The sequence below is a fragment of the Tupaia chinensis genome, unplaced genomic scaffold (genome assembly GCF_000334495.1).
Source record: "Tupaia chinensis unplaced genomic scaffold, TupChi_1.0 Scaffold000426_1, whole genome shotgun sequence".
NCBI classification, from domain to species: domain Eukaryota; kingdom Metazoa; phylum Chordata; class Mammalia; order Scandentia; family Tupaiidae; genus Tupaia; species Tupaia belangeri.
Window position 1 is genome coordinate 3,752,660 of NW_006159931.1, and position 17,931 is coordinate 3,770,590.

Below are 17,931 nucleotides of genomic sequence, written 5' to 3' on the forward strand. Positions count from 1 at the left end.
AGATATTTGCAAAGGAAAACAATTTTGATATTTTAGCGATTGTCTTTGAAACCGTTATACGTTCATTATGTGATTCACTGCAGGCACACATCTTATAACACGTCATATACTCTACAAGAAATTTTGGCCAGGTAGTATACATTAAAATGATCGTTTATGCCAAAATAATGTAAAAGGAAACAACGGAGACGGATATGAACAAATGCATTAGAACAAGTAATAGGGTTCAGAATTCACAACTCTTCTAAGTTAGATTTCTAGACCTTGAGTCATTGCATCTTAAAGGAAAGGGTTTCCTGTGGAGAAACGGATCACTGAAGCAGTGTCTTCGACTCCTGTCTTTCCTTGTGCTGTTCCAGGTTGGCGAAAGCACCAGCCCTAGCCCAGTCCTCACCATCCACCTGTTTCATCCTTGGAGGCGCAGATTGTCTAGGGCTGCCAGATTGCTGCAGACCTTTCCTGCAGCTGTGCCTCCCAGTCTCGCCTCCGTCCAGGCTGTTTTTCACCGTCACCAGAGTGATCTTTCTGTAATGAATCTGATTGTGTTAGTTCCTTCCTTGAAATCCTTTAATAGTCTCCCTAGTTGTCAGGATAAAAACCCAGATTCCTTAATAAGGAAAACTGACCGCCTCCCAGTCTCTGCCCAGTCTCTTGTCCACTTGTTCCACGTGTTCTCTGTGCTCCAGACATTTGCATTTCTCTGTATGTTCCATGCCCTTTTCATGTTGCTGAACATACATGGCTTTTTCTTCCCGGCGTACTTTTTTCTCTTCACAAGGTCATCAATTACAGGTCCTTAAAAACTCTCCAAGCTCACCTCTGGAAAACTTTCACTGGCTTCTCTTTTCCAGCCTTGGTTAGGTACCCTTGGTCTGTGCTCCCATACACTCTGCAACTAATGTTCTCAGTAGTCCCTGACATAATGCAGTGGACCCTTGAACAACATGGAGGTTAGTGGTGCCAACCCTGCAGGTCAGAAATCTGCCCATTACTTTTCACTCTCCCCAAACTCAACTAGTCGAGGCCTGCTTTGGCTATGGCCAGAGTGGAGTGGAGAGAGAGTGCAGCTACCTTTGCTCCTTCTCTTGGCAGCCCGGAGTCTACCTTCCCTTCCCTTGCAGTGTGGGCCCAGTGACTGCTTCCCCAGCCGTGGAGGAAGACAGCAGCCCCTGGAGGATCCAGTTTATAATCCCATTGTCGAAGCCACACCATGGCCCTGAGACTGTGGAACAGATCTGGAGGTGGCGTTCCACGCCTGCCACCTTCATACTGATGTGACTGGTTATCCCTGAGGTGGACGAGACCAGATCCCTTACTCACTTCTCAAGTCCACTTTGGCTGTGTCTCCGTGACAGCGGGAGAAGTGGGCAAGGACCACGTCCACAGTGACTTGAGTTCCAGGTGATGGTTGAACATCACTGGGACAGCAACAGCAGGGAGAGGAGCCTGAGGGAGCCATGAAGAGCACGGCAGGGATCTGGGAGGCCTGCCCATCTGGGATCCCGGGCACAGAAATGGAGTCAAGGCTTGTCACCTCTGGGGCAGCCCACATACTCAGGAGAGGGTCAGTGAGGGACCTAGCAGAGGGTCCCTCGATCCATAGACTCCCATCGGGTTCCGAGGGGAGCCAAGCTGGTGTGAGAGAGGAGTTAGTCTGGAATCAGGACCGCAGTCTGAGGATGCACACACACTGGGTTTGTTTCTTATTCATGTTTGGGGCAATCCCATGTTTAAAAGTGATGAACCTGCTGTTAGGTCTGAAAAAGAATGGAGGATGGAAAGGAAAAGGAAGCCCGAGTACAGGCGGACCTACGCGGTGCACACGTGTGGGAGACCCCACGCTGCCTTTCTTGCTGGACTGTAAGATTTTTTTTTTCCTTTTTTTTTTCTTTTTTTTTTTCAAGGACAGTGTCTTAGTTCGTTACTGCATTGCTGACAGAAAAACTGTGGACTGGGTGATTTATAAAGAAACAGATTTATTCAGCTAGCAGTTTGGAGGTTTGAGGTCCAGGGTGCACAGCTGGTGAGCTGCAGTGTGGCGGAGGGCAAGGTTTTGTGCAGAGCGATTGTCCGTATGTTTCTGCCTTGTGCTAGCTTCTTCTCTTCCCAGTTATGAACTATCAGAACTCAGTCATCTCTCTACAGTACATGGTGTTTTGGCACCTAGGGGCTTATCTCACAGATGAATTACCAGGATAACTTATCTCACAGATGTACGGTCTTATCAGGCGTGTGGCGCTTTTGTGAATCAGGGGCCATATTTGAGCATGATGCCTGTAAGGTCTTCGCTTTTAGCAAATCTCGATTAGCGTTTTAAATATTTGCATGTACACGCATACTTATGCCATATACAGTTTACAATAGCATTTTACATATTTGTCCAGTTTCCTTTTTCACTTTCTTTCCTGTAAGACTAAAGAAATTAAAATTCGATTTTTAATTAAAACCTTTAAAAATGTCACATTGCTGAAAATGTATTTGGGGCTTTAACTGGAGTATGTGGGTAATATAAATTGGGATCTTTTTTTTTTCTTTTTTCTGAGAAAATAAAATTATTTAAGTGTTGAAATAATTCTCAATTTTTCTTATTAGCATTTTTGGTTCCTAAGCAGAGTGAGGTATTCTTAGCCTCTTATAGCTGCAGTAGATCTTAGTGAGCATCTGGTTTACTTGCTTTATTTTAGAGATGAGATAACACAGGGTGAAAAGTGATTTGTCCTCAGTTCATTGACAGCAGTTCATTCATACCAGGGCCAGGATGACATACTAAATTCTTCATTATTGATTAGATGACCGAACTGTGGCTACCTCCTTTCTTATGATGGTCACATTACACTTTAAAGCCATACTATTTCTGGAACACATGTGGTTCTGATGACATTTTAAAAGAATATTATTCTAGTGACCTAGTAGGATAGAAGTAAGTTCCTGGAATTTGCCAATCCACAAGGCAGCCAGATTGGGTTTGAGCGAAGCTTTGGCAGGACTTTTCCATTTTGGTGTATAGGTTGTTTTCTAGTTATGTCAACGGGAGGTAATTTTCATCAGTCTGATTTTAAGCTATTAAAACCCTTCATGCTGCCTAACTCATTGATTTTTAACAAATGTGAGGGTTCAGATAGATTTTGTAGGAAGATGTTTAACTATTAGCTGATAGGTATATATTAAGGAAAATATGAGGAGTAAGATTTTTAAAAGTTTAGTCTTTTTCTTTTATGTTGAGGCTAAGAAGTGTAATATATTATTTTAAAAAAGTCATGTGGGTAGTCTCTTGAATTATCTTAAAAAGAAAAATGCAAAAAGGGGTTATGTGAATATTCTGTGTTTCCTTTTCTTTCTTTTAAAAAAATATTGTCCTAGGATTTGCATCTTAATTAAAGAGGATTATGTAAAAAACAACATCTTCTGCTCTGTGATTTTTAGTTTTTTAATTTTTTTTTAATGGGGGAGATAATTTTTTTTTGGGGGGGGAGGAAGAATAATTAGTGAATCATTCATTTCTTTAGTTAAGAAAAAAATGGTTAAAGGTGTGGGAGATTTTAGACAGCCAGACGCTAGTACTGGCATAAACTCCTGGGTGTAGTTACTTCATGGGATTAAATTAGATGGTTTAATTTTACTCAGTTGATAAGTTATACTTGTATGCGAAGAATACTGTGTTAGTCATTTTAAAGCTTTTCCTTTAGACTTAGTTTGAAGTTTAGTTGTCGGTTTTCTTTGCGATTACATCCTCTGACCGTAGCCTGTGTTGTGGTACAGCAAGTTAGTAATTGCTCGTTGTTCTGTTTCAGATCCCTACATGTCACTGAGTCCACCATGCTTTACCGAAGAAGATAGATTTAGCCTGGAAGCTCTTCAGACAATACACAAACAAATGGATGACGACAAAGATGGTGGAATTGAAGTAGATGAAAGTGACGAAGTAGGTGGAAAACATTTCTCCTGGTATTCTTGCAACAGAATGATTGAGTTTCTAGACTGATATTTTCCCTTTATTTTACATATAATTCAGCTCCTCCACCTTCCATGGTTTTAGTTTTTCTCTTTTCATTTAAATGATATTCTTTATAGGTACATCATTTTTCTGTTTTCTTTTTTTTTTTTTCCTCTCCCATTTGTATATAAAAGTTTTATAAAAACACTCATTCTCCTGTCCTTGGATTTCGCAAACATATATCCTACTCTGATATCTACTGCTGCTTTACAAATGACCTTAAAATGTAGTGGCTTAAAATGGCAGTGATTTATTTCTCCTGAACCTGTGGGTCAACTAGGCTCAGCCGGGCAGATTTTCGGTTCCCCTAGGTACGGACTGAGGAGGTCACTTCAGTAGTTGCCTTCATTTGTTAGTTCTACTGGATTGGGGTATTGAAGATGCCTCTTACCCTTTGTTACTGCTCTTCATTTGGGGCTCTCCTTCAAGCTGTATTGCTGGCATCCAAGTGGTAGTGCTCTAAGCACACAAGTTCCCATGTGCAAATGCTCATCATGCCTCGGCTTGCCAGTACTTGCTAACATCAAATTGGCCAAAGAAAGTCATTTGGCCAATCTCAGGGTCTGTGTGGGAGAGGATTATATAAGGACATGAATTATGAGGAGATGTGGTTCATTAGAGGCCACCAATTTCATACTTTACTGTACCCATTGCTTTAGAGCAATGCTTAACCATTAACTCTTAACCATTTCCTCTGGTCTCATTTGGAAGTTGTTTTCTTTCTTTTATTATAGTCTCATTCTAGTAAACTCCCCTGGTTATTTTTCAGGTCTTCTTTATTTTTCAAGTATTCTTTTAAAAAAAAAATACCAGAGGGTACCCAGGCTCACCAGAGAGAGGGAGGGAGGGGGTGGGGAAGAGAGAGAGAAAGTAAGAAAGAAAGCACTCCCCCTGGAAAATGGTCACAGCACAATCCCTTCCCTTCCACTTCTCCCTTCTTTTGGGATTTTGGGCATGCACGTACACACCTGGTGTGTTTTTCAAGCTGCTGGGTCTGGGACTTTGAACTGTTCATAGTCTGTGTAGGATCCAGCTGCTTTAACCGGTGTGTCATTGGCTGGACCTCTTTAACCTCTTTGTTGTATTTGTCATTGTTGAGGTGCTTTTTTTTAGTTGATAAAATACTAAATTACATGAGTTTGTGCATGATCAAATGTTATATAATAGTGACATTCTCTAATAACATTGTTACCTGATAGTGACATTCTTGAAAGATTACTTTTGAATCTTCGGTATAAAACATTTAGTTTGAAAATGCCTTGTGGGATCCCCATGAGTCCTTTGTCAGATTTGATAACTTTCTAGAATGGTTCACTCAGGAAGACATGTTACTTAGCTTTACTGGTTTTTTATGAAGTGTACAGCTCAGGGATGTCCAAATGGAAGAGACACAGAGGACAGGTGTGGGAGGGGTGTTCTCCCATACCTGAGCCTTCATGTTCTCTGTAGGCACATCTCATGCCTAGCACTTGGGTTTGCACACCAAACCTGGAAGCTCTTTGAATCTTAAACCTTGTTCTTTAAGAAGTTTTACAAAGCCTAATCTTCCTGGCGGTCAGTAGGGCAGACAGTTACAAACGTCTCATCACTTGGTCTTTCTGGTCACCAGCCCCATCCTGAGGATAGCTAGGGGCCCCACCCTAAGCCACTTCATTAGCATAAGTTCACTTTTGATAGAAAGGGACTTCTTGTGAATAGCACAGAGCACTCATCATTCAGAAAATTCCAGTGGGTTTAGGCTGTTCCAGAAACGAAGGAAAAGACCAAATATGTATCTTATCATTCAGAGTCTTAGTTCATTTTGTGTTGGTAAAGCAGTTCCACAGACTAGGTCATTTGTCGTGAACCGATGTTTATTGGCTTACAGTTTTGGAGGCTGGGAAGTCCATTGTCAAGGTGCCAGGAGGCTTGGCGATTCTGATTCCAAAGTAGTGCCTTACATGCTCTGTCCTCCAGAGAGGAGTGCTTCATCTTTACCTGGGAAGGTAGAGCTAAGAGGCCAAAGGGGGCCGAACTTGTCCTCTCATCGTGGCATTGATCCCACCCCGTGAAAGCAGAGTCTTTGTGTCTCTGTGTCTGTCTCCCCAAGTCTCACCTCCTAACACCACTACAGTATTACCCGATTTCAACGTGAGTTTGGAAGAGGATAAACGTTCAAACCACGTGTATAGCACAGATACAAAATTATTTAAATTTGAAACAAATAGCCGGAATTCACATGTTCTGAATCATTAAACATACCTTTAAAGGTCAGTTAAATTGTGTGTAATATATAGACAGAGGGTATTAAGGAAGTCTTTGTAACTATTTGACAGCCTACTTGAGTGTATTTACGTGATAATTCTTAGAATTACAAGATATTTTAATCTGTTTACCTTATGATTCGATATTAAATGTTTTTGTGCAGAGTGTTATTATCACTGTATGAAAAGCATGCATGGATGTGTAATTCATACTTAAGTGGAAGGTTTATTGAATCTTTTGAATTTCAGTGGAATTCTAAGCATTTTGTAATGAAAGAACTAAAAACATGTTTAAAAAGTAGACCTGGGATGATGGGTGAATTTAATATTTAAGGATAGAAGACAATTTTATTAAATATTTTTTAATTTAAATTTATTTTTTAGTTTTTACTATAGAGTGCATATGCTCTCTAGAGAGAGACAGAGAGAGAAAGTGAGAAATCACCCCCAACCCAGGGCAGATGGCCAAGCCGAAATTCAGTTCTCCTCTTGGGATCTTGGGCATGCATGCACACGTGCCTAGCTTGATTTTCGAGTCTGGATCTGGGACTTGAACCACACACCTGGCTATGTGGGATCCAGTCGCCTTAACCACATACCATAGGCTGGCTCTTACATATTTATTTTACTATTGATATTTAAATGCAAATGTAGTATGCTTTCATATTTTCTTAGCATCTAAAAAAATCTAGAAATCCATTTTCCGATACGGAAGCCACTAGTCACCTTGACTATTGAGCATTGGAAATTGTGGTGTGTTGTAAGTTTGAAATAGATTTCAAGTTTACATGAGATAAATAATGTGAGCTGTCTAAGTTTTAAAATGTAGGTTCTTTGTTGGAGGTAATTTTTAAACACATATTAGATGCATGAAATAAAATATTAAGAAATTTAAAATGATTTGTTTATGTTCATTGGCAGAAGGCTCCTGGGAAAGGACACAGTAGGCCTAGCCCCAACCCCAAATATCTTATACAGTCTTGATGAGAAGGATACCTACAACATTCCACAGATGCCTTGGGTTTTTTTCTCTCCTTTTTTGGGATGACTTTTGGATATTTGTCTCTTATCTTGAGCTCTGCTTGAGGGAAGGCAACATCTGGGGCAACCTTGAGTACCCTTGGCAGGGGTAGGGGGAGAGGGTGGAAGATAGGCCTGAAGCTTCAAACCTGGGCTGGCAGGTCTGGTGGGAGGGGACATGCCCTAGTGGGGAATTCCTTCTATCAGAGGAAGATTTCCATTTGAAAGGAGGAAAGAAGGGGGGGCAGCCTGATTTTACTGTCCATGACTGACTCACACAGAGATAACAACTGAATGGCCCAGAGAGGTGAAAGACCACCTGGCCGCTGCCTCAGGACTAGGGTAATTACCCCACCCTAAGGCCCTTAAAAGTCCCTGGCCCCCATCTTTCAGGGCAGGTGCAGCTCTCACATCTGGCCCGTTGCTCCCCTTGGAAAGTGGATAATAAACCTATAAACCTTTTCTATGCACTAACTCTGAGTCTGTGAATTCTTCACAGCCCGAAACAGTTCACCCTAACAAACGTGTATTCACCAGAGAAAGACAGGGAGAGGGAGAAGCGCCCCCAGTGGGGTGTGGACATGCTGCTCTCTCTTCTCCCCTGTGTCCACCCCGTCAGAATTTTGGTCACACTTACACATACACCTGGCATGGCTTTCAAGCTACCAGGACCTGGATTCAGTCCACAGTTGGCCATGTGGGATCTGGGCTCCCTTAACCACTGGACTGTCGGACAGTGGTTTCTTTTATTTAAAGAAAAAATTACTTTTTTAATTGGCAGAAGGTAAATGCACTCACAAATGAAAAAAAAAAAAACATTCCATGGGGGAGGGTCACGCCACAGTCTTTTTTTTTTTTTTCTCTATTTCTCTCTTCCTTCAGGATTTTGGACATGGATGCACACATGCCTGGAGTGTGTTTCAAGCCACTGGGGCCAGGACGTGAACCTTAGCCATGTGGGATCTGGCTCCCCATGCACTTTACCTGACTGCTGCGTTCAGGGCCAGTCCTAATACTTAAAATTAATTTTACTGTTTTTACTTAACGTACTTCTAGAAAATTTAAAATTATATATGTCGACCACATTTTATTTCTCTAGGACAACACCGATCTATTGAAAGAAAATTCTAGACAAATTCAATTTAGCAGAGTTTAACCGAGCAAAAAACAGTTGCAATTGGGCAGACCCCACTCTGGGTGGCCACGTGGGTAAATGTCTGTGGACAGGAAACGGGAAGTGGAAGTGAGGCAGAGAACCAGGTGGACCTCTTCCTGCTTGCTGTCTGCCCCAGCCGAGCACAGTCTGAACAGTGGGCCCCCTGGGACTGAGCAGAGCACAGAGCACAGAGCACAGAGCTGTGATGGGCTTGTGGCTCTGCTGTCTGCTATGGAAACGGAACTCTGGTAGGTGGCCCTGTGCCCCTGGGAACTCGGTGTAAGTACGGAGGCTTTTCAGGCCAATATCATCTGCTTTCTTAACAAGTCTGTGACCAAACTAGACTAGTGTGGTGCCCTTGGTACAGTAAAGGTACTTTTGGTTTGGAGTTCTTATTAAAGTGTCTCTTTAAAACAGTAGTAATTCTGCTATGGGCTGCTACTAACCATCACTAGGAAACGTTAAAATTTTTTTTTTTTTCCCAATTTATTTGCATTCATTCACTGTACATCATTACAGCATACAAAATGAGATTTTCCATCCAGAGTACACTGTATATTGTCTCAATCAAGCACATCAACAAACATGTTATTATTAGCAAATGATCTTCCATTTCTTGTTTTCTGTATGTTTTGCTTTTTCTCCCCCATCCTTGGTTCCCTCTCTTACCCTCTGCCACCTCCTGTTCTCCTCCCACACTGTCTCTGTTATCTATTTCTATACCATTTTCTCCCCACATTTTATTGAATCACCAAAGACCCTCATCAATCCAAATACCCTCCTAGCAAACTCATGTGACACACACATTTCCATGAGCACAGGTCTAACTTTACGCATCCTATAAATTAGCACCTAACTGGGGCTACATATCCTACTGCAGTCATTGAATAGATACATTTTGTTTTCCTGAAACTTTTTTTTGTAACTCAATTTGTATTCCTTCCCTAGGCATCATCACAGCACACAAAATGCGATCTCCCATCCAGTACACACTGCATAGTGACTCAATCATGCACATTACAAAAAAAATAAATTTCCAATTCTAGTTGCTAGAATTATTTCCACCCCTCTTTCTGACCCTCTGTCCCTTCCCACCCTCCTCTCACACCACCTTCAGTGTCCAAAATTGTCCTCCATTCCCTTCCCACCCACATTGCATTGATCACACAATTTCCTACATAACCTGACTACTTTCAAAGGTGAGTTCCCTCGTTACTACTAAGAAAACCAGTTTTAACTTAAATCAAAGAACCGCCAAGGAACTTTGCTTAAAGCCCGGAAACAGGTTAGGATTCTGTTCAAATGGTAGGTGCATGAACCTATCAGTCTCATATACTTTTATCTTCTGTTCTGGTTCAATTTTCCTGATTAAATTCTGGGATATAGTATTCAACTCCAGACTTGTCCCTATGATTAAGTTAGCTACTTTCTCAGTTTTTGGACTCTTATTTCCATGTATCTGCGTTTAGTTTTCCTGATACAGCACATCCTTGAGAACTTCTTGGAGGTCTGGTCTGGTGCTGGTAAATTCTTTCAGGTTTTGTTTATCTGAGAATGTTCTTGTCTTTTCTTCCCACCTGAAAGATAATCTTGCCGGATACAGTATTCTTGGCTGAAACTGCTTCTCTCTTAACACTTGGAATATATTTTCCCATTCTCTCCTCGCTTTTATTGTTTCTGATGAGAGATCTGCTGTTAGCCTGATGGGATGTCCTTTGTAGGTAACTTGATGTTTTTCTCTTGCTAATCTTAGTATCTTGTCTTTGTCTGCAGTTTTGGTCAACCTGGCTATAATGTGTCTTGGAGAAGATCTTCTAGGGTTGATTCTATTTGGGGTCCGTTGTATTTCCTGGGACTGGATCTTTGAATGCCTCTCTAGGTTTGGAAAGTTTTCTTGCAGGATTTCATGGAATAGATTATCAATGCCCTTATGGGTTTCCTCACCTTCTGGAATGCCAATTATCCGGATATTTGGACGTTTGATGGTATCCAGTACTTCTCGCATATTATTCTCAAATTTTTGTGCCATTTTCTCAGTCTTCATGGTGGATTTTTCTAGGCCAGCCATTTTTTCCTCTACATCTGAGATTCTATTTTCTGAATGATCTAGTCTGCTTTTAATACTTTCCAGGGAGATTTTTACTTCTTGTATTATAGACTTCATCTCTAGCAGTTCCGTTTGAGTCTTTTGTAAAGTGTGTAATTCCACTTTTAGATCTTGCAGGACTTTCCTCATCTCTTGGAACTCGTCAATTTCTTTCTCCTTTCTCTTTAGCAGTTCATTATCTCTCTTTTCTTCCATCTCTGTTAGCTTAGACATTATGAATGATCTGAATTCCTTATCAGACATTTCCATGATTTTCACCGAACTGCTTGTGGATGAAGAGTTACTCTTTTCCCTAGGAGGAGAGGTATTTTCTTGTTTTCCCATGTTCCTCGTGATCCGGCGGTGATTTCTTGTCATCTGATGAATGTTGTGTTTCTTTCAAATTCTTGAGGTTCAGCCTTAATGTTCAGGAGCAAGCAGGCAGAGGTGATCCAGAAACTCTTTGCTGTTCTATTATGCTTGCTGGTGCAGCAGATTCAGTAGATAGTGGGGAATATTTCACCCCTATTAGTATTTGAATGTTTAGCTACAGTGCTCTTAGATCTGTCTAAAAACACATTGAAAGGATATTGGAGGGCGGAGAGACAAGAAAAAAGAAAACGAGACAGAGAAAAACAATAAAAAGAGAAAAAAATTTTAAAAATTAAAAATTTGTAATTACTGTTCTTTTTTTTTTTTAAAAAATCACAAAATACAAAACTGCGCAGCGCACTTGCGCGCCGCGCGAAAAATCTGGTTCACAGTAGCCATGTGGAACCTTGTTCTGAAGGCCCGCGGCCAGAAACTTTAAAAATTTTGACCGAGCTTTCCTATTAAATTCATAAAGTACTTCATTTCTTTTCATTTTTTGGTTTAAGATGTTCCTTTTTGTTAAAATTCAGGAAACTATGTAGCATTTGGAAATGCTGATTGAAAACTAGTTTTTCTCTTTAGTACCCTCTGTTTTGGCTTGCATTTTGGTCACGTAAGAATACATTTACTCTTTTTGAAAAATATCTATTTGTTTACTCATTTATTTAATTTTAAATTTAACCAGACACAGACTCAGAACCTACACACACACACACACACACACACACACACACACACACACAGAGAGAAAGAGAGAGAGAGAGAGACAGAGAGGGAGAGAGAGAGAGAGAGAGAGAAAGAAAGCGAGGAAGCAAGCCACCAGGTCTGGGACTCGAACTGCAGCCAGCCATGTGGAAGTGTCCAGTGCCTTAGCCACCACGCCACCTGTTAACATCCCCTCATTTACTCTTATAGTTTATTCATTCCTTTAATACGGAGCTGATATTTGAGGGCCTGTTGTCTGCCAGATACTTAAATGATTGCCTGGAATAAATGAAGAACAGAACAGGGAAAACCTGTGCCTTCATGCCGTTACTCTGGCAGGGCTTGTGGGAAGGCAGTCCAAACACAAAACGAAGTCGGGAGGGGTCAGGGCATGGAGATGATGAGTGGCTGGGATTCCACATGGAGTGGTCACGGTACTTCACATGAACAAGGGTGACCCTTAAAGTGGCAGTTGGACAAGTCAGAGGTATCATGATTTTTTTAGAGGTATGCTAACATTAAATTTGGAGGACTTGGGATGTTTCAGGTCAAGAACAGGATATAAAGCTTTTTTTAAAAAAATTTATTCATTTATACTTGAAGTTTCTTCCTGTTTCCCATGAACTAGAGAGAGAAAGTAAGGAGAGTGGGGAAGAGACAGATCCCAGCTTGGTTCAGCCAGCCCTGGGTCATGGATACACGCTCCCGGCATGTTTAGGGAGGTGTCTGGACACCACCCTGGCACCTTCCCACATGGGTTAGCCTTGTGCATCTTGGGTGGATATTCTGGCTCTGGGTCTCTCACAAGGGCTGCAGTTAAGATGTCAGCAGGGGGACCAGCAGTTAGCGTAACAGCTATGTCGCTGGACTCCCATGTAGTCGACTGCGGTTCGTATCCCAGACCCATGGCTTAAAACTCACGCTGCGCGCGTGTGCGTGCGTGCCCAAGATCCTGAGAGGAGAATGGAAGAGAAGGGATTGCGGCGTGGCCATCCCCCCTTGGGGGTGATTTCTCACTTTCTGTCTCTCTGTCTGTCTGGTGAGCACACGCGCCCTATAGCAAAAACATCTCCCCCTCCAAAAAAAAGAGAAGATGTCAGCAAAGCTTGCATTATCCCAGACCTCACTCACTTCCATGTCTACTCCGTGTCTGTTGGCCCCGCAGGTCCTCACTGGCTTTTGGTGGGAGTTGTCTGTTCTTTGCCACCTGGGCCTCTCATCACATGGTGGTGGGCTTCCTTCAGAGCAAGAAAGAAAGAGCTCTCTCTCAGAGAGGAGGAAGGACCAGCAAGGCAAGGACCAGCAGGGAAGTCATGGTCCTTTCGTATCGAATCTTGGAAGCAGAAGCGAGGCCCCTTGCTCCTGCTGTGTTTTCTTGTTGGCAAGGGATGACCAGGTCCAGCATCTGTCTGTCAAGGGGAGCCAGTTACATGAGCGTGAATATGAAGATGTGGGGATCGTTGGAGCCATTTGAGGGGCTGCCTACCACAGTTTGTTTCTGTGCTGTGCTAACTAGAGTCGTTTGATGGGATGTTCTCAGACCACAGAGGCATATGGTGTAGAAGAAGTTGAAGGTGTGTAACTTCCCCCAAAAGGCTTCGTTTTGAAAGGGACCCACAGTAAAACTTGCCATGTTCATCTTTGTGGTGGGATACGTTTAGAATTTTGAAGCATGGCATGTCTGATCGAAAGGTACTGTTGCGCAGTGCTTCGTGGTCGGGCGCTTTAACCATGGGCACGACACCCCAGTGCAGTTCGTGGGACTGAAGGGCACTTGGCACGCCCCTGAAAGGATGAGCAGGCCGGAGAAGGTGAAGACAGGACGTGCTAGAGATTTTTTGCTATCTGTTAAATCAGTCCTCTCCTGTATTCTGAAATTTTCACGCTTTCATAGTTGATTTAGCTAATATAATCTGATGCCCAAAAAAGACTACTTTAATTCTTTCTGGAAATAATGGCAGTAAGCATACTGTTGGAGTAGCAGAGAGCGCTAACAAGTATTCCATAGAAAAAGGAGTCAGCTGGGAAGTGTATTCATTCCGTTTTCTTACTGCAAGACCTGTGAGACTTACATGTAGGGATTTAGGTACTAGAATAAATAGCGCTTAGTAGCGTTCCCTAGTCGTGCTGCAGTGTAAGCACTTTGCGTGTACCGTCTCGGGCTTCTCATGGCAGACCTTGTGCTCGGAACACTGTTCTCGCCGTCCTTGCAGAGAAGGAAACATGTGGGAGGGTGGACCCGTGTTCAGGGTCCCCTGTCGCTAAGTGACCCCGGGAGTTACCACAACCCCTGCTTCTTTAAACCTTCTCCCTCAAATTATGTCAGCTTTGCTTAGTCAGACAACAGAGTAACTATAGACTTTCATTAAGAATAATTTTTCATTCCTGTTCCATTAACTTTCGATTTCCCCCACAAGGATTTCATGCGAAACATTGCCACAGACGGAAGGGGGCAGAGGAGTGGGAGTGTGAACGAGGACGTGTCTGCACTTCCCTCCTGCGGCCCCAGGCCGGCTGTACTGCCAGTCCCACTCCTCCCTCCCCTCCTCCCCTGAGCGCTTTCTGATCGCAGCATGGCATTGCCTTTATGGAACTCGTTTTTTTTTTTTTTTGAGAATTTAGCACACTTCAGATATTGTCTCATCTTCGAAAAGATGTCAGAGTTGAGGTCACGCACGATTTAAATAAAATTGTGCCGTTATTGTAACAAGGGCACTGGTAGCCTTATAGTGCTGTTCTTACAGATAGAATGGCCATATAATTCATCATTCAAACTGGGAGACCTTTGAGAGTCAAGGGGGCGCTATTAGTAATGATACCAGGGCAGCAGGTGTAAGTACGGCCGACCCAGGGGAACAGGCTGTGTAATGGCCCTCACCATATGGCTTATCACAGCCTGCTTTCCGTCACACTCACCTTTATCTGGTGTGCGCCCCTGGAGTTGTTATTAAGTTCATTTAAATGTTGTTGTGCCAGGATTTGTGCTATTAGTAGGGCTTAGATCTATTTTTTTTAAAGAATTATTTTATTTGACTTTATTTTTAATTTGACCAGAGATGGACAGAGTGAGCGAGAGAAACGGTGAGAAAGGAAGCAGTCGGGTCTGGGACTCGAACTGTGGTCGACCATGTGAGAGTCCCGCACCCTTAACCACCACGCCACCTGCCAGCCCCGAGATCCATTTCTATTTAGTTCATCACTCTGAGTCTTGTACAGGTTGTTTCTAGTCATATGACAGAGATATTCGAGAGTTTATAATATTCCTTTTCTTTCTTGAGCTAAGTGATTTGTCGTTGTTCTTCTCCAGAAATACTGGGTCACTGGAAAAGGCAGGAGGCATTTTTGAACAGGAAAAAGCACGTCACGACTTTTCCAAGGACTCAGTAATGTACCCCCAAATATTTTGTTTATTAAAGTAATACTCCCTGACTCTTTCATTGCCTTTTACAATATATCTTCTTGGTTTTCCCAAGCTTTTTTTTTTTTTTTTTCTTCTATTTTTTTTTTCCTTCAAAAAATTCCCCCAGATTGATTGAGGTATAATTGACAATTAATAGTCCTGTTTTTTTTTTTCTTTTTAGGTATGCGATGTGATGATTCGATATATGTCACATTGTAAAATGATTACCCCAGTCAGGCTAATTAGCATACCATCACCTCATGTCAGAGGGTGAACACTTTATCTGATGAGTGAGTTCCTATGATCTAGTAACCGCCGGTGCCTAGTCAATATTGTATTATATAGGTGAGATTTGCTGGGATTAGATCTTAAGTATTCTTTTTTTTTTCTTTTTTTGGAGAGGTTTTTGCTATAGGGTGCGTGCGCTCACCAGACAGACAGAGAGAGACAGAGAGACAGAAAGTGAGAAATCACCCTCCAGGGGGGATGGTCACACTGCAACCCCTTCTCCTCCATTCTCCTCTCTGGATCTTGGGCATGCATGCACACGCGCCTGGCATGAGTTTTAAGCCACCAGGTCTGGGACGCGAACCGTGGTCGACTATGTGGGAGTCCAGCGACATAGCCATTACACTAACTGCTGGTTCCCATTAAGTATTCTTAATACACACACAAAGACAATCATATTTTCGTATCTGAAGAAGTTTACGTGCGAGTCTATTTTACGAACTCACGCTGTGACCTGTTGGAGTTTCTGTGAGGACTTAGTGCTGCAGTCCCTAATGACTAGGTTGCTGGGAAAGCCATGACGTGTTCTTTGGTGCAGAAATGCATCGTGGCTCTCCAGACAACCCAGTGCATATCCTTCAGAAGGCTGTTTTGAACTGAATGCTGTTTGAGTGGTCTTAAGATAGAGTAGTGTGCTAGATCCGGGAGGTGAAAGGGAGGCCATTCCTCCCCTTATGGAACATCATGGTTTTAAAGCATTTATGCAATCTCGCACTATCTTCAGGAGTGTTTGTTTTTGAGATGGGCAGGACAGGTGGTATCCCTATTTTATAGATAAGGAGACTGAGGCTTAGAGATTATGTTACTTACGGCACATGGTGTGTGTAAAGGGACCTGGAATTAGAGCCCAACTGTGTTCCCTTTCCATAGCATGTGTGGGCTCAGTTCCAGGCTGTTGCCGGTTTTGTTTATTTGTTTTTAACTTGTAATCTCTTTTGTGCCCTAGAGACTGAAAAAAAAAAAAAATAAACCCAAAAAATGGAATAATCTGTCTGCATACATTCTGGAACTCTGTCTGTATTAATGACCTCATATTAAAAAAATATTTAACTTAATTTATTATTATCATTATTATTACTACTATTTTCAAAATTTGGCCAGAGAGAGACAGACCCAGGCAGAGAGGGAAAGTGAGAAAACAAGCTACCAGATTCAGGACTGAAACCATGGCGGCCATGTGGGAGTTCAGTGCCTCAACCGCCATACCACCTGCCAGCCCCAATGGCCTCAATTTTAATTGGAAACTTCTGGATGTTGATACCAGCGTAATCACTAGGACCTTATGCCCTGCTTGTTCCTTATATTTTATTTTGATTAGAATTGTACCCTAGCGACTTATCTTGAGCATGGCTGTAGAGCCCACCTTACCTCACTCTAAAGCTTACTCCTCTTTCTTATTGATTAGCACTTTCTTAGGTCTTTTCAGGTCTGGCTTAACCTGAGCTTGCTCGTCACCTCGTACTGTAAGTAGGAAGTATTGATGACTTGCTTTATAGGATCTCACTGAACTTCTTAGTCTTACTGAGCTGGAAGGACTGGAAGTGATACAGAGAACCTTTTTAAAAATGAAAGAATATTTTGCCTAGGTCCAGACAGTGTTTTAGGACAATTGGTAAAGAATATCTAAAAGCCTTTCACTTTAATCATGAATCCTTGCCAACTGATTTTATTGGTCTACTTTTATGTCATCTAAGTTCCTAAAGTTTTTTCAAGTCTCAATCAGGGAGTGTAAGAATTTTTATGTCTTGAGTTTTGTTGTATTCTCATCTTCCCTCTATTTTTTTCAAGGACTTGGGAAACATGCCTCTCTGAGGGTGGTATTGACCACTCGATTAGAAATAAAACACACCAACATTTTGAAGTTCTTGTTCCTAAGTACAGTATTACGCTAAATGTGAGACAGAGCAAAACAATAAGTATACACCCCTGTGGGGTTGCCATCAGGTAGTGCATTTATTGTCATACGTGTATAATGTAAGGCATGGTGTGACGAGTTCCCAACCAGGAATGAACGAATTGTGGGGATGCTGTCGTGTTTCAGAGGAGAGTGCATGTCTGTCTGGGAGCGGCATGAGAAACTTGGCGTAGAGTCCTTGAATTGAGCTCTGTGAAGTGGGTGAGTGCCCAGGTCTAAATGATGGGATAGTCCAAGGCGAGGGGTCAAGATGAGCACGGGCCACCGCAGCAAGAGCTAGGGTCCTGGGCCAACCCGTGGCACTGTGGTCCAGTGTGGTGCGTAGGAAGCCAGGTCCCACGTGGCTGGCCGCACTTTCGGTCATGGCCATGGTGGCTGGGGCACACTCTGAGCATGTGTCGTGAATGTCCAAGATCTGACGGGCTGAGAAAGGGAAGGGGAGGGATTGCGGCCTGCCTGCGCCCCGTTGGGGAGGTGCTCTCTTTCTGTGGTGATCACAGGCTTCCTCTGGCAATACTGCTAATAAAAAACAAGGATGTCGAGTGCTATCAATAATGTATGCAATAGAGTCATTTAGTCTGACTGCAGTGTTGCCTGTTTGCTGATAGGACTGAAAAGGCTTGATTTTTCTTCTTCCTACAAGTATATATGTATTCCATAAGATTTTTGCCTTTGACCAAATCCTTTTCACTTTCTAGGATGTTTTGTTCAGGTTCATGACTTTAATTACCACTTGTGAATGTATTCAGTTC

General features: G+C 42.4%; 1 protein-coding gene across 1 annotated transcript in view; it reads left to right on the plus strand.

Annotated features, from left to right (window-relative positions):
- Window positions 1–3,794: 3,794 nt before the first annotated feature.
- Window positions 3,795–17,931, plus strand: part of STIM2 (stromal interaction molecule 2) — a gene marked incomplete in the record, with an annotated part of 102,186 nt that continues 88,049 nt past the window's right edge. Inside the window, 1 exon segment of the mRNA XM_027774383.1 lies at window positions 3,795–3,922. Within this exon segment, the coding sequence (XP_027630184.1) occupies window positions 3,800–3,922 (123 nt within the window).